Source organism: Pseudochaenichthys georgianus, chromosome 15, assembly GCF_902827115.2.
Source record: "Pseudochaenichthys georgianus chromosome 15, fPseGeo1.2, whole genome shotgun sequence".
Taxonomy (NCBI): Eukaryota; Metazoa; Chordata; class Actinopteri; order Perciformes; family Channichthyidae; genus Pseudochaenichthys; species Pseudochaenichthys georgianus.
The window spans coordinates 17,792,130-17,808,415 of NC_047517.1; the positions used below are offsets into that span (position 1 = coordinate 17,792,130).

The 16,286-nt window shown below is 44.5% G+C and overlaps 2 protein-coding genes across 2 annotated transcripts in view; one reads left to right on the forward strand and one right to left on the reverse strand.

Moving 5' to 3' along the window:
* Positions 1–307: 307 nt before the first annotated feature.
* mkks (MKKS centrosomal shuttling protein) lies at positions 308–3,872 on the reverse strand. Its single transcript, XM_034100999.1, has 4 exons — positions 2,834–3,872; positions 2,326–2,507; positions 1,424–1,534; positions 308–1,333 (listed from the first exon to the last, which is right to left on the reverse strand). Exons 1-4 carry the CDS (start codon positions 3,816–3,818, stop codon positions 905–907), a joined length of 1,707 nt encoding a protein of 568 aa, XP_033956890.1. The 5' UTR covers positions 3,819–3,872; the 3' UTR covers positions 308–904.
* Positions 3,873–4,283: 411 nt separating this feature from the next.
* Positions 4,284–16,286, forward strand: part of slx4ip (SLX4 interacting protein) — a 50,428-nt gene continuing 38,425 nt past the window's right edge. Inside the window, exons 1-2 of the mRNA XM_034101057.2 lie at positions 4,284–4,370; positions 5,706–5,763. Coding sequence (XP_033956948.1) covers positions 5,737–5,763 — 27 coding nt within the window. The 5' untranslated portion in view covers positions 4,284–4,370; positions 5,706–5,736. The remainder of the gene's footprint in view (positions 4,371–5,705; positions 5,764–16,286) is intronic.

The following is a 16,286-nucleotide window of genomic DNA, read 5'->3' on the forward strand; positions in this document are numbered from 1 at the left end:
GCAATGAATTACAGCAGATAAAGTGTTGAGGGTTAGTTTGCGTGTAAACTGCAGTTTTTAACGTTGGATGATAGTACATTTACAGTGCTGTGCTACATATACTACTTCTCATGTAGATATTCACTATGTTTCGTGTGTCCATTTAGTTTGGAGACAGTTAGAAAAGTCACCACCAGAGAGAGCCAGATGGTTGAGGGAATAGTAAAATGAACACATTGTACCTCCATCTAAAAAAAAAATAGTACCAGATAGTATTGCATATCATATGCTATGTATAGAAATAAGGCAAATGTATGTGTCAGCTTAAACTAACCAGGATCAGTTTTATTGCCAAGTATCTTTCAAATACAAGTCATTTGCTTTGGTATAATGGTCCATAAATAAACAGTAAGAGGAAGACATTTTTAAGATGGGAGCAAATATAGAACCTTTTTAAAAAGGAGAAGAAATGTAAACAGGAAATATAAATAAACAAAAAAGGAAATACAATAACACTGACACACTATATTGAAATAGATGAGAATGGACTTGATGGCAGTGTTTTAGTTCACCATCAATTACTTTGGCAGTTTGTACTTCTTCCGATGATGCAACAATAAGACCGACTGAAGAGTCACACAGCGTGATGGGGACGTGTGGGGCTGCGTTCTTACGGAAATCCAGAATCATTACGGTTTTCGTTTAACATTAATAGTACACATCAGTGTTTATTATTGATATTGCTGACAAGTAGGATAAAAAGTCCACAGACGATGCAACACATTTCCACTAACTGATGCCTGGTTTCAATCAGATTTCCACTCAAGGCAATGCTTACATCTAGTGTCACAATGTATATATTTAAATATAAAACACCATTCATTCCTCATCATGATCATCAGAAATGGATAATATACTTGTTCTGCTAGTTCACATCCTGAATTAGATATCGCACATCCAGTGCAAGATTAGCAGTTTCGACAGCAACTTGCAATGCATTGAGTTTAGCCGTGAAGGAGTCAAGCACATGTGGCTGCACAGAAGCGTCTTCAGACAGAGGTGCAGGTGAGAACTGTGGGTATTTAGAGTTTAAATAAGTCCACTTCTGAATTGGGCTACTTTCCACAAGTCCACAGCCACAGGAGCCCAAGCTATCCCCCATGTGTTCTGTCAGAACATCTGCAGGGTGAGACCAGTGGTGGGCATGAGTGAGATCCATTAAAGAACTCCTACCATCGTGCTCCAGCGCCGCGGCAACCGCCTCCAGAGAGCGACAGAATCCCTCCACGCCGAGGAGACACTCCGCCTGTGAGCAGCCTAGCGCAGATACTGTCTCTGGGATTTCATTCATGCTCTGAGATGAAAATATGTCATTATTAAGACATGTTTGAATCAGAACACAGTGACAATTTTTAATTAGATTGAATACAAGTTTGGTTCTTACCTTGTGTCTGATGTAAGCAGCTAAGTGGGTCTCTGTACACCCACCCCCAAGTAAAGCAGATGGTTCTCTGAGGGTGAGCCTCAACACATGCTCCGTTTTCTGGCACACCACCTTTGACAGACGAATGGAAATTAACACATCAGTTCATTGGTTAAACTTGCTTACATATTATTGCTTACATATTTTCTTTCAAATACCTATTTTTATTGAAACGCTTTCTTACCATTTTCAGGTTGATGTTCTATTCTGAATTATTGAGTAACGCTGTTTGTGTTATCATCCGTTGGTTTGTTCTTCCTTTCAATTCAATTCAATTCAAAGGGGCTTTATTGGCATGAAAGTTAAATTAAACAATGTTGCCAAAGCATCACAATACAAAATAATTAACAACATTAAATAATTAACAACATTTCCCTGTTTCTTTTAGTATTTTACGACAGTATTTTGCATTTTATTGTTGTGTTTTATGTGGTCGCTGTAAAACACTTTGTAATGATGGTTTTAATAAGTGCTATACAGACAAATTGTATTGTTATTACCATATTATTATTCCAAGCCAATGTCGTAAATGCAATTATTATTTGTTTTGAAATGACCCTATAAAAATAATCTATGCTCAGCTGATGGATGCTTTTCACAATAGTGCTGTGGAAGAATTCAATCGTTCCCCCTGGCTGTGGTAGGAAAACACTCCACATCAATGGGCTTTATGGGGCTGTATTGGTTAAATCATATCTTTGATTTACGGAATAATATCGAGAGGAGATTGCAAGTCTTAGTGGGCGTGAGATCCATCTGATGTTAGGAGTAATATAACAGACAGTTGGTTTGCTCTTCTTGTGCGTTAATGACTGAACAGTTCTCTCTCTCTACAATCCATCCTCCTCCTCACTGCATCTTACCTTCAGCTCACTGAGCATGGTCTCGTTCCTGTGGCAGAGGATCATTGTGCAGATCGCACACTCTCCAGGAGGATATAAATGCAGCATTGTCTTGGATCCAAATGTCCTGATCCTTAGATCCCTCACCCTCCCGTAGGCCTTGGCTGGGATGGTGGTGTGCAATGTGGCCACGGGTTGAGCCCCTGTTGGTTAAAGTGGACAAAATGTGAAGAGGACCTCTCAAACGCTCCAAAGTAACAGGAGAATATATACCGGACAGTACACTTTACATATGTTCATCCACAATATCACACCCGAAGGAATGCAGGAATCTCATAACATTAAGTAGCATTTAAGAAGTTTCAAATTTAGATACAATATTTTCAAACACGCATATAAAATCTACTTGTTCAAGTGCTTAATTAAAGAATCCATCTATTGAAGATATATTATGACTATAAATGTGTTTTTCTACAAATAGTTTCAGCTCTAAAAATGATATTTCTTTCAAATAAAGTATGGCACCTACCTGTGAGCTGAGTAAGGGGCTCCATGAGAGTGATTCCCAGTCTTTCTATCACTATGATACCATGACCCCTCAGGTATTGCTGCAGAACTGGGTGAATGACCTTCTGGCACACACAAAGCTTTACCTCATCTTTAACCACCTGTTTGCCGAGCTCCAGGAGCTGATCCAGTATCTGTGAGTCAGTGTCTACACCTGGATGCAGCTCGATTATCCCATCTCCCAGTTCAGAAAGGTCCCCAGCAAGGGAAGCACTGAACAACACCATGCGCAGTGCATCTGAAGGCAGGTTCTCTACTTTATCTATAGTAAAGACATCCGGCATGTCCAGCAATACACCTGGAAACACTGTTGAGTTGAGCACACCATGGCCTTCAACAGACACAGTCACTATTTTGCCAAGACTGACTATACCTGGGCTGCTGCAGGGAACAGTCAGCAAAAAAGCCTGTACAGCCAACCTGCTGATGTGAAGGGTCTCTGGCTCTGTTAGCACACATGTTGGTTTGCTGGAGATAACACTGCGGGCCAATGTGATCAAGCTCTGGCTGCTGCAGAAGTCGAGCTTCACTTTACAACCACAGTCTTCTCCTTGCAGGTAACTGGTGCACAGACCCAGCAAGTGCTTGTTCACTCTGATGGCCACATTTCCTCTGAGACCAGACTGCTTTGCCTGCTCAATAAGAGACAAACAAAGAATAGCAGCGAACAAACCACAGTCACTGAAACGAGAAACGTGGTTGAGAATGGAGGTTTTTATCAGATTGATGAAAGGCTGTGAGGAGGAAATGGCTGGAAGGAGAACTGAGGAAGTTGAGGTGGTCACTACGTGCCCCCCGATGTTGTTGTGGACTTGTTTTAGTCTACCTGTCGGCCCAAAACAAGATCTCAGGAGCTGCCTCAGCAAATCAAGCTTTTTACAAATATCCGCGTTGTCCAGAGGTAGATCCGTACACAGAGATGGAGATTTCTTGGAGAGTCGAGACATGACCTAGCTGCAAATTCTCAATCAGAGCAGGCTAACATTATGAACATCCTCGACAACTTCATATTACAGAATCACATTTGCTTCGGTATAGTGAAGCTATTTGTATTGCCTGCCCTAAACTAGACACATTTGGGAATACACCCTTTATATAGCACAATAAAGCAATATAAAACGTGTATTAGATGATAAAGGGACTATAATATGTGAAAGAAAATACTATTCAGACACAAGTTTGATAATCTAAAACCAAAAGTTTTATACAGGCTCTCTCAATACGCAACTTGTTACCATTGTAGCGCACAGAGCGTGGGGTCCTAAAAGGGTCCTAGTCGCATTCTCCCGACAGTTTGGAAACATAAACCTTAACTTTATACATTTACACTAACTTACTTTATAAAAGAGAAAAGATAGTTCCCTTGCTACCTTACTTACATTTCACGGTGTATTCTTAACCAAAAGTCAAGCTCCAAGTCCTACTGGTTTTGCAGTAGTTGGACTACAAACGATGGTGTGACGTCATAATCGTTTGACAAACATTCAAAATTGGTGGCGGTATGAAAATGATCTTTTCCTAATTTTGATTAACTTACAGAATGTATTACCAAGGAAATGTGTTTGATTCCATCGTTGTCTTTGCATTAACTTGACACTTTGCATTAACTTGACACTTTGTTAATACTAGCATTGGTAAATAATGATTGTTCTTGTATTCCAGCTGTGCGACCGTACGGAGTGAATTAACTCTATCGATCTTTACGTTACGTTTCCACTAACTAACCCTATAACTTCCAATCATTCTAAGTGCTTTAGCTGTATTTCAGATAATTTGGACGAAACTTTGTATTCTAAAGTATATAAATCATATTATAAAAATGAAGGTAAAAAATGTAAACCAGCAGTGTTAGCTAATAATTGCTAATATTTTGGATTTTTCTTTTCTGGAAAGAGATTTTTTTTAATATTTGGTGAATTGTTTTAAAGATCCTCACCAGCATGTCCCCAATGTTGTCTACTGGGAGATTATCCTTAACACTAGAACTATCTAAAGCAGAATCCGGCTATCACTGCTGCTGGAAATATTATTCACAACTGACTGGTTTGAACTGATGGCTGGATAATGCGCATACATGATGATCAATATGTTAAATAACAAGACAGGAAAGATATGAACACGTCTGAGATAATTTGTTAAATAAAAAAAGGAAATATGTGCCTTTTTTATTTATTTAACAAGCTTCAAATATCAGGATATATGGGATGCATTATTTAATACAAAATGATTATGTTGATTGTTATGTTTAATGTGATTATATGTACATTATGATATGTGTCCTTATTATCCAACAAATAAGGACACTTTAAATAAAAGCTTACATTAATTCAAATAAGCAACCTGTTTAGGTTACTGTTAGAAACATGGCAGTGTATTGTGTTTTAGAGAACCCTTATGCTGTAGTTACTATTATAACAAACCTACAAATTATCTTTGCAAAACATGAATTATACACGGAAACAACTGAAACATTGACTTTGATTAAATGTATTGTGTTAACAGATTTCACAGAACTGTAATAGTTAAGTTGACAGCAATAATATTCATATTTTTTTAATTTAAACTTAATAATATTGCATTCAACTAACTTAATTCAGTTCTGTGAAATCTGTGGACATCATTTACATTTAATTAAAGTCAACAGAGTTTTTTCAGTGTAAGTAAGTAAGGTAGGTTAACTGTGGAGCACCAACATACCATGAGTGTCTGTCTATGATAATGCAGTTACAATTATGTTCTATTGAGGAATGTACTAAAACCAGCCTACCAGTATTGTATGTTGTGTTGTTTTTAGGCTACTATGTGTAATGTATGGCTTTATACACTTGTTTCAGGTTTAACAAGCTGGCTGCTGTGTTCACTGCAATGGCTCCCCTCAAGTTTGTTATTAAGGTAAATGAAACAAATATATTCAGCATACAATCGCTTGTGCTGTAGTGTTGTCTTTAAGTAATATACTGTATAAAATGCAATGCTTTACATTTGTTTTTTGAGCCTGCTGTGTTTGACTTAACATTTATTTGTTTGAGTTTGAAGTTCTGTATAACTTTCAAGTTGAGAAGTTTTTATTTTTATTTTCTAAGTGTGACTGGAGGTCTTCTCCCTCTGTGCCGCTGCTTGGCACCGGGCCAGCGCACGAATTGTGCGCACCGGCTATTTAAGCTGAGGTGCCAAAGTGGGTATTTTATTCAAATGTATTGTGTGTGGTGTTTTTAGATATTTTGTATGTTATAAATAAAACTGTATTCTGACCCTTAAAACTGTCTCTGCCCGTGGTGTAAAACTAACCTGATTGTCCTTAGCAGTATTAGACCTAGTCTTTATAATTTCCTGGGGGCGAAACTCCCCCAGGTGGCGTTGTCCGCAACCGACTTTAAACACCTACCCTCACCACTCCGCCACATTCTGGCGTTGTCGGCAGGATCACCACCTTAAAGGGGCAGAGACAAGTTTTTGTTTAGTTTTCTTACCTTTTTGATGTTTAGTTTCAGCAGTAAGTGTCTTTTCCCATATATGTAATTGTAGAGCAAAAACAGCAGTGTGTAATATAGGGATCCCTCTCTTCATACCATTGTGTGTGGCTTTGGTGTAGCTGTCCTCAGTTGTTATGGAGGACGAGATGCAGCAGCTCCGCGAGCTAGTGATGGAGCTCAAGGCAGACAACGAGCGACTTCGTCAGGAGCATGCTGCTTCGCGGATGGACCCTGGTGGTGCTTCTTCTTCTGTGCCGGGTCGTCATGACCCGTCTGCAGGTGTCACTGCTGCTGAGCGAGTTATTATTATTCCAAGGGACCGTAAGTGTCCCATGTTTAATGGCAAGACAGGCATGGTCGGAACTGAATGGATAGAAGAAGTACAGGCATGTGTGCGTGCCCGCCATCTTTCTGCTGCGGACCAAGCCCTCTACATATTTGATCATTTGGAGGGAGAGGCGAAGGAGGAGATCAAGTTTCGCCCTAGGCTAGAGCGAGGAGACTCAGACCGAGTGTTCACCATCTTAAGGGAGCTTTATGGTTGTGCTCAGTCTTATGTCACCTTACAACAAGCTTTCTTTTCTCGGCACCAACTTGAAGGTGAGACCCTTCAGAAGTTTCCTTAGCTCTCATGGCTTTAATGGCTTAGGTTGAGCAGCATGCACCTTTTGGGATGCCCAATGCAGATGTCCTCCTTCGGGATCAGTTTATTGAGCATGTTCTGGACAGTTCTCTCCGCCGGGAGCTTAAACAGCTTGTTCGTCACCAGCCTATCGCCAGCTTGTTGGAACTTCGTGGCGAGGCTATTAGGTGGGAAAGGGATGGTCTTCCAGGGGGTACTAGAGGGCGTAGCTCCTCTCTGCCATCAGCTTATGGTCTTCAATATGGAGTACAGGGTCTCTTCCAACCCCCCCAGGTTCACTTCCAACCCCCCCCTCAGGTCAATCCACCTGGGCCAGGGTTGAGTGAGTTGATGGATCTTATGAAACGTCAACAGGAGCAGCTGAACACACTTACCCAGACTGTAGCCTCCCTGCAGATGCCTCGTTTCCAAGGCCAAACTTCTAGTAGTGGTCCTTTAATATGCCGAAGGTGCCAGCAGCCTGGACATCTTGCTCGGGAGTGTGATGGTGTGCGGGCTCCCCCCCGATATCGTAGTAATTCTGTTGCTGGTGTTAACTCCAGTGCTTCTCTTTCAGCCCATCCCTCCTACCGGTCGGAAAACTGAAACCCACTGAGCTGCCGAGCCACAGCTCAGTTGGGGAGTCTACAGGTTCACTGGAAATTGCCGCAGCTGACTTAATTGGCTCTTGTCCAAACATCAATGTTTTGATCGAAGGTGTAACTGTCCCGTGCTTGGTGGACACTGGTTCCATGGTGTCCACAGTCACTAAGAGTTTCTTTTTGGAGAAGTTTGCACCTTGGGGCCTTGATCGCCTTGTCACTGGCTACAGCTGCGAGCAGCTAATGGCTTAGCCATTCCATACATTGGCTACTTGGAACTTGATGTAGAGCTGTGTGGCAAATGCGGCTTTCACACCAGCGCTTTTCAGTTTCTAGCTCCGAGCGGGAGCTTTTCTGGTTCAGCTCCGGTTTCCCTTTTCAGCTCCCGCTCTGTGCACACCGCCCACTGGCGCCCCAGAGCTGCCCCTGCTGCGTCATGACGTCACCGTTTATATCGCTGATTTGCCCCCCAACGGCAGCCATTACGGCAGCTCACAACAACAACAGCGTCGGGTCGATGATCGTGTTGCTTTTAATCACACGAAGCCAGAATAAATTGAATAACGACTTCTCCAACCTTATACTTTTCTCCAGAGTGCCGTGGTTCATTGTTTATTAATGTGTTTGTGCAGCATTTACCGACCGCTGCAGTGCTGCTCTTCCACGGGAGTTTATTCTCCCGTTAGCTCCCGGTTAGCTCACACTGCAGCGGCCGCTCTAAAGTATTCACTGTCCGACTCACACAAGCAGCTGATGCATATCCCCAGTTCCCTTAGCCTAAGTGAATGTGTGTCAGTCTGAATTGACACTGTTTGGTATCACAACGCTGTTATGAAAGTTTCTCTGGTATAAAACGGGTGATGTTAGCATAGCAACCGAAGCTAAACTGACTACTTGCATCCGATAGCTGCAATAATACAAAACAACACGTCTGCCTCTCTCCACAATGATCGATAACAGTGAACGGATGGTCAAAGTAAGGCACAAATAAACAGAATCACACGAAGCCTGGTTAGTGTTGCCTGACTTTATAAAGTGTGTTTATAGGCACTACTGCTTGTAGGCAGGCATAACAGTCGACCCATGGGAGGTGGGTTTAGTTTCCTGCACGCCTCGACGTAAGAGAGACGTAAGCGACGTCACCTCTTAGCTCCAAAGCTCTTGCCTCTGGACCGACAATTTTTTGGAGCTGGAAATGAAGCGGATTCCGGAGCTAAGAGCCGGCGCAGCTCCGGTGTGAACTGGAAAACCCGGCGCTTTTCAGGCTCTAGCTCCGAGCCGGAGCTGAAAAGGCGCTGGTGTGAAAGGGGCAAAAGTGATGTCCCGTTGTGGGATCCTGATCGTTAAGAACCCCCCTGGTGCTGTGTCTCCTGTCCCTGGAATCCTGGGGATGAATGGTCAATGTGGGGACGACCGAAGTTCTGCTTTACCCACGTACTAGTCTTGGTATCTTGAGTGCTGCCCAGGTTGTCAGCCTTCCCGCAGGTGTGACTGAGGTGGGGTTATCCTTTGCAACTGTTTCCTCTCAGACAGCTGCCCCCTCAGTGCACAATAGGTTAGATACATTGGACATGTCTTCACTGACTGAGCAGGAAAAGACAGGCGTAAAGTCTTTGTTGTTCAGGTACCAATCTGTCTTCTCAGCCCATGATGGAGTCTTGGGCTGTACAACTCTCATTTCACATGACATCCCCGTACTTGATGATGTGCCTGTCCGGCAGAGGCACCGCCGCATCCCTCCATCGGAGTACGAAGCAGTGAAGGCCCACATTAACCAGCTCTTGGAGTCCCAGGTCATTAGGGAGAGCTGCAGCCCCTATGCATCACCAATTGTTCTGGTGAAGAAAAAGGATGGGAGCCTGCGCTTGTGAGTTGACTACCGCCTCCTTAACAGCAAGACCAGGAAAGATGCCTTCCCCTTGCCTCGTATTGAGGAAACCTTGGATGCACTTTCTGGGGCCTGCTGGTTCTCCACCCTTGACCTGACCAGTGGTAACAATCAGGTTCCTATGGCAGAGCAGGACCGGGCCAAGACCGCTTTCTGTACACCTTTTGGGCTCTTTGAGCATGCCCTTCGGGTTATGCAATGCCCCTAGCACCTTCCAGCGGCTGATGCAAAGGATGTTTGGCGACCAACAGGGCCAGTCACTACTGCTCTATCTTGATGACATCATCGTCTTCTCATCCTCTGTTGAACAACATCTGCAAAGATTAGAAACAGTGCTCGGTCGGCTTGAGAAAGAGGGCCTAAAGGCCAACCTTCAGAAATGTGTCTTCTTCAAACAGGAGGTTGGATACTTGGGCCATATGATCTCCAGCCAGGGTGTCTCCACAGACCCTAAGAAGATTGAGGCAGTGGCAAATTGGAAATGCCCTCGTCATGTTTCAGAGCTGCGCTCCTTCTTAGGTTTTGCCAGCTATTACCGTCGCTTTGTAGAGGGCTTTGCAAAGTTGGCAGGACCTCTGCATCAGTTAGTGGCAGAGCTGGCAGGCACCAAGTCAAAGAGGAGATCAAATCAACTCTTGGATGCGGCATGGACACCTCAGTGTGAGGAAGTTTTGAGTCCTTGAAATCCAAGTTGGTCTCAGCTCCATTGCTGGCTTATGCAGACTTTTCACGCCCCTTCATCTTGGAGATTGATGCCAGTCATAGTGGCCTTGGGGCTGTCCTTTCCCAGGAGAAGGACAGGGTTGTGAGACCGGTGGCTTATGCCAGCAGGGGTCTTCGGCCCACTGAGCGCAACATGTCGAACTATAGTTCCATGAAGCTGGAATTACTTGGGCTCAAGTGGGCCATGACCGAGAAGTTTCGAGAGTACCTACTGGGGCATAAGTGTACTGTCTACACCGACAACAACCCGTTGAGTTACATCCAGTCTGCCAAACTGGGCGCAACGGTGGGCGGCCCAGCTTGCGTCTTTTGACTTTGTTGTCAAATATCGCTCTGGTCGCAGCAATGGGAATGCTGACGCACTTTCACGGCAGTACGTGCCTGGTACTTTGCTCCCTGCCAACCTTCACCAAAACCCACCCTCAGGTCTCGTGGTGCCTGCAACTTAGTCTTTGGTCTCGGTTCTTCCAACTCACTCGGCAACCGATCTTCGTGCCTGGCAGGAAGATGACCCACTCCTCGAAGAGGTATTGGTGTTTTGGCGACGTAAGGCTCAGCCTACCTCGGCTGAGAGGCAGCAGCTTCGCCGTCCAGTCATGGCGCTTTTACGTCAATGGGACCGCCTTGTGGAGAAAGACGGAGTCCTTTTCCGATGAGTGTTCCGTCCTGATGGAGGTGAAGAATATCTTCAGCTCATTTTGCCTGCTGTTCTCAAGCAGGAAACATTGAAGCAGTTACACCAAGAGCATGGCCACCAAGGAATCGAAAGGACTACGGAGTTAGTCAGACAACGATGCTATTGGCCGGGAATGTCCTCGGATATCAAGAGCTGGGTCCAGGAGTGTGAACGTTGCCAGGTGGCAAAAGACTCAGGATATGTACCCCATAGCTTTATGGGCCACTTGCTTGCCTCACGACCCAATGAAATCTTGGCAATAGATTTCACCTTGTTGGAACCCTCTCGGAACGGGCTTGAGAACGTCCTTGTCATGACTGACGTGTTCAGCAAATTCACAGTAGCTGTCCCCACTCGGGACCAACGGGCCTCTACTGTGGCCCAAGTTCTGATTTACGAATGGTTTTATAAGTTTGGCGTCCCAAGCCGTCTTCTTTCGGACCAAGGAAGGAGCTTTGAGAATTCTTTGATCCAGCAACTTTGCTCTCTGTACGGTGTTGCAAAATCCCGTACTACCCCATACCATCCTGCGGGTAACGGGCAATGCGAACGGTTCAATAGAACCCTCCATAATCTCCTTCGCACCTTACCAACATCTCGCAAACATGATTGGGCTTCCTGTTTGCCTCAGGTGCTGTTCTGTTACAACACTACGCCTCATCAGAGCACTGGTGAATCACCGTTCTATCTGATGTTTGGACAGGAACCTCAACTTCCTGTAGACTTTCTCCTGGCTCGAGTGCAGGAGCCGGTACCTGGTGGGGTACAGGATTGGGTGGTCGAACACCAAGACAGACTCAGAATTGCTTTCGAGGGTGCTCGTGAGCGGTTGTTGGCTGCTGCTGGCTGCCGGAAAGAGCGGCATGACCAGTGAGTCCGGGAGGCACATCTCCCAGTTGGCCAAGTGGTTTACCTGAGGGACCATGGGGTTAGAGGGCGACATAACATCCAGGATCTCTGGAGCTCTGTGGTCCACCAGGTTGTGAAGGCGCCATCTGGTGAAGGAACAGTCTATACTGTTTCCCCAGTGAACGACCCACAACGAGTCCGAAATGTCCATCGGGACATGTTGAAGGCTGTGGTTTCGTCCTGAAACCGACGCTTCTCCACCCCGGCCTCCATCTCCACCTGTCTTGACCGCTTTGACAGATGACCCCTCTACAGACAGCGACCTATGGCTTGTGGTTCCTGACAATCACTCTTTTCTACCTGTAGTAGCTCCAGGTGCAACTTGTCCCTCCGTTACAACCCCTTTGCCGGTCAGGCCTATTCAGGAAATGCCTTACCCTGCAGGTTGCTTCTTGCCAGGTCTTTCAGCATCGCCAACCGACCAGCCCAGTACTAGCCATCAGGCTTTGCGTCGAACTATCCGTCCTACAGCTGGCCACCACTCAAACGTGTACCATCTTCCTCGATCTACTGGTCCCCAGGACAATGCAGCTTGTCCAGACCCGGTATCCAATTCCCAGTTCGCTGTTTTTTTGTCTTGGTGTTAGCTTTAGCCTTCCCGTATCCATCGTCGGGTCGACGATGCAAAAGTGGAGGGTAGATGTGACCGGAGGTCTTCTCCCTCTGTGCCGCTGCTTGGCACCGGGCCAACGCACCAATTGTGCGCACTGGCTATTTAAGCTGAGGTGCTAAAGTGGGTATTTTATTCAAATGTATTGTGTGTGGTGTTTTTAGATATTTTGTACGTTATAAATAAAACTGTATTCTGACCCTTAAAACTGTCTCTGCCCGTGGTGTAAAACAAACCTGATTGTCCTTAGCAGTATTAGACCTAGTCTTTATAATTTCCTGGGGGCGAAACTCCCCCAGGTGGCGTTGTCCGCAACCGACTTTAAACACCTACCCTGACCACTCCGCCACATAAGCACAAGTGAATCATATTCTTTAGTATCTTGGGAACATGTATATTTCTTATTTCATATTTGGAATTCTGTTATTTCTAAGCAAAGAAGCATTTAAGATATTTTCATGGATCACATAGTTTCATAATAACTCGTGAGATAACGTTTCTCCACAAAATGCACACAAGAAAAACAAAAATGAACGTGCATTTGATTAAAGCTTTCCAGCTTGTTTTGCCAGCAGTCACAAACAACAGTTTTAGATAGAATTTGAATTACTATACTATAAATAACTACAGACACTTGTTCTAAAGTGGTGTGAGCTATTATGGTCTATTTTAATCCAGCTGTTGTGCAGTCGGGGAAAAATGAAACACAGGGATAATTGCGTGCTTCTCTAACATTAACTTTATTTTTTTCCAACGCCTTGCATGTTGCCATTATTCTTAGTTTTGATCTTCTCAGTAGCCAATTATTTGGCCACTAGAGGGAAGTACAGACACATGGTATAACTGTGTGACCTCCACATTCTGATGTTATTATTCATCCGTTTAGAACACGTTATTCAGAGTTTCTGGTCACCTTTTGCGAATCTCAACTGACTGCCTCCCTCAGTGCGTTTTGTTAATGGACCAGCCATGCATAGCAGAGGAACCTCATTCTATTAAAAAGCCAAGCTGTTCATCCTCAGTCTGAGGCTCTGTCAGGAATAATGCACATCAGATGTTTTTGTTAAGTGCAGGAAAAGCCGCTGGTCTCTCTTTTGTTGATGTTTCATTTATTGAGAGTTTTGGATGAGGGCTGCAGACATTTGCACTGATCTCTAACATCCTCCGTAATGCCATGTGTGCCTCGTTGACCAGATATTGCATTCACTCCCTTTATTTGTTTCATATGCATGCCGGCATACAGGCTGCCCCACCACCCCCCTCAGCTGGTTGTGCGAGAGTAAAACCCCCTGAGGTTCACGGAGGGTTCCTTCCCACTGGGCACTTAATGATACTGTTTTGTTACTCTGCCTGAGAAAATGCACACAGCCTCAACCACGCTTAACCAACTGACCACAAACAAGTAGGGATCAGTCTAAAACAAAAGCATTCAAGATGCTACCCTAAGCTCCTCTATCGCAGAACAAATATACATACCACCATGTTTTTTAATAAAATAAAACTGCACAGAGATTTTTTTTGCTCATATTGAAATCGTTGTTATCTGGCTTGCACAGAGAGCAAGTATCGTTGGAGCAGTTATGGGTTATGTTCTTGGATTCGCCATGCCATGTTTAGTCGGATGTTAAGCGGTGTGTTTTTTGATTCTTTTTCCTATAATGTTTTCAAAGCAGCTCTCTCCCTGGTCTGTGAAACTGCAGGAGGTGGTGGTATGCTCCTTCTTAAGTAGGCTTAGACGATATAGTGACCTGCCACTTCTCAGACCTCCCGAAAAGGGCCTACAGGCTAAAGCCCTGATCCACTGAAGCGCTCGCTGTCTGCCAGGACATTACTGAAGCAGAGCCCTGCAGTCTGTCTTCTATTAGCAATATGCGCTGCTGACTTTCTAACCATCCAATGCAGTAGGTTGAGACAAAAGTGTTTTTAAGAATACAAAAACGGAGATTTCACAGAGCAGTTTAATGTCAGAGGTTTACTTGCTGTTTAGTGTTGTCACTCTGTAGATGAGCTCAAATCAGACCACACATCCTGCCTCTGTACAAAATCATCGCAGAAACATTTTGACACTTTCCAACTTGGGGAATCTTTCACAAAAGACTGTGACAAGGATTTAAAAAAAAAAACTCCCTTTCATCTCAGCACTGCCCTACATTGCTGTACATAATTCATTGTTCATAATGAGGCCAAACACTTCTCAGCCTGCTATTTCTCTCAGTCTATCAATTTCTTAAGGATGTGTCTTCCTGAGTTTTGTTTGCCGTGTGTTACCTGGAGATATTCCTGTCTGTTCTTGCTGCTGGAATTCCTCTCCTGGGTTGTGTCTCTTTCTATTTTCAAATAAGGAGGACTCAGGTGTGCTAACATTCACCTGAATAAAGGGAGCTTGGCAGACAAAACACTTCCCGAAACTATCTGTAAATAACCTTCGCTTTTAAAATAATCAAATCTCAAGCTTCACCGCTCAGTATCTGGCAGTTGGAAAAATTGGAAAGTGAACTGTCTTTTTCTTATTTATATCAAAAGGGGGAAACCCAGGTGACTCACAGCAAAGAGAGAGTGCTGGGAATGAGACAAATAAAGCCGGAGAGCAAGATTGTCACACCCACAGATCTAAAGAGCTCCCCCGGGTTCTTTGCAGACTTGCAGAAAGAGGGAGAGAACTTCAGAAAAAGAGAGAGACAAAGGGAGAGATGCAAGTTTTATTGAGTGAGACCGCATCTGCTGCCCCTTCTCTCCCAATGTAAACATCTGCGGCTGGTTAGTGTTAGCCTCTGAGCTAAGTGCAGTCCGAGAAGGTCTGCTTCTTATACGGCGCGATAGTAATGGCAAAGGGCAGCGAGGTGGGGAGGCGGGTGAAGCTGCTCGCAGGGTTTGGGCCCCGTGCCCAACATGGAGCAGAACAGACGGGAGGACGAAGAGCCGGGTCTGGGAGAGAGATAAGGGAAGGTAGAGAGTGTTTTGGGAACTGAGAGTGATAAAGACCAGAGCTCCAAAAACCAAAAGGAGCTGTCGATGGGTTTGAGTGTTTATTTGCAGACGGAACATATGAAGGAATTGTCTGATGTTGACCTGTGAGCAGCTTGGGTCTCCAATGATTTCCCTTTTTTCTCCTCACAGCTCATGACTGTCAGATTGGCAGTGGGGGGAATTAGGATAGAGAAGTTGAGCTTAGCCTGCAGGAAGATTCCATCCTATTCATTCACCGTGTGACAGCGCACTAGAGATGGCACAATAAAGGATTTGGTATTAAGTAGCACACCTTGCCGCCTCTCATTCAGCCTTCAGCCTCTGTTCATATCTCTAAAAAGCAAGACGGGGAACAAAGCAGTGCTGGCCCACTTTAGTGTGTATGAAAGGACTAACTTCATCTAGAATGTGGCCCTTTATCAAACCTGTCTTTCCAACAGTTGCACAGAGTATTGCTTCAAAGGAGTCCGAGCAAATGACACACAATAGGAGAGCTCATGAATTTGATAAACAAACATGTAAGGTTCATTAATCCTTCATGGTTCTGCTGATTGATCTTTAAAGATGGTGTTTGAGAGAAAGTCAATGATGGTGGGATTTGCAGACAGACCGTTTTTGAAGTTGCTAATCCCGCTGTATTTCACTCTTTCAAATAACCTTTCTCGAGGAAGACAAGCTTCTTGTGGTCCAGATTACTGCATTATCTCACAAAGTATTAGGCCCTTCGCAGTGATCCCACCAAAGAGGGGCCGTAGCGGGGGTCATAGTTCATGGCAGAGTTCATCTTAGAGATCCACTGGTCACTTTGGACACATTTAGACCACATGATGTGTTTAATTAGATTCTGCGTCTTTTTTGTCTTATCTGCCACACTCAACACAACCTCCCTTTGTAAAGGCTCTGATAGCTGCACCTCAGAAGTGGAGCCTTGACTCGGATATTGAC

Bases quoted from the DNA above. Each gene is read 5' to 3' on its own strand.
- mkks (XM_034100999.1), bottom strand. From the start codon at position 3,818: ATGTCTCGACTCTCCAAGAAATCTCCATCTCTGTGTACGGATCTACCT. The intron at 2,508-2,833 runs GTAGGTGCCATA...TTTAACCAACAG, and splicing joins GCCCCTTACTCAGCTCACAG to GGGCTCAACCCGTGGCCACA. The intron at 1,334-1,423 runs GTAAGAACCAAA...TTTTCATCTCAG, and splicing joins CTGCTTACATCAGACACAAG to AGCATGAATGAAATCCCAGA.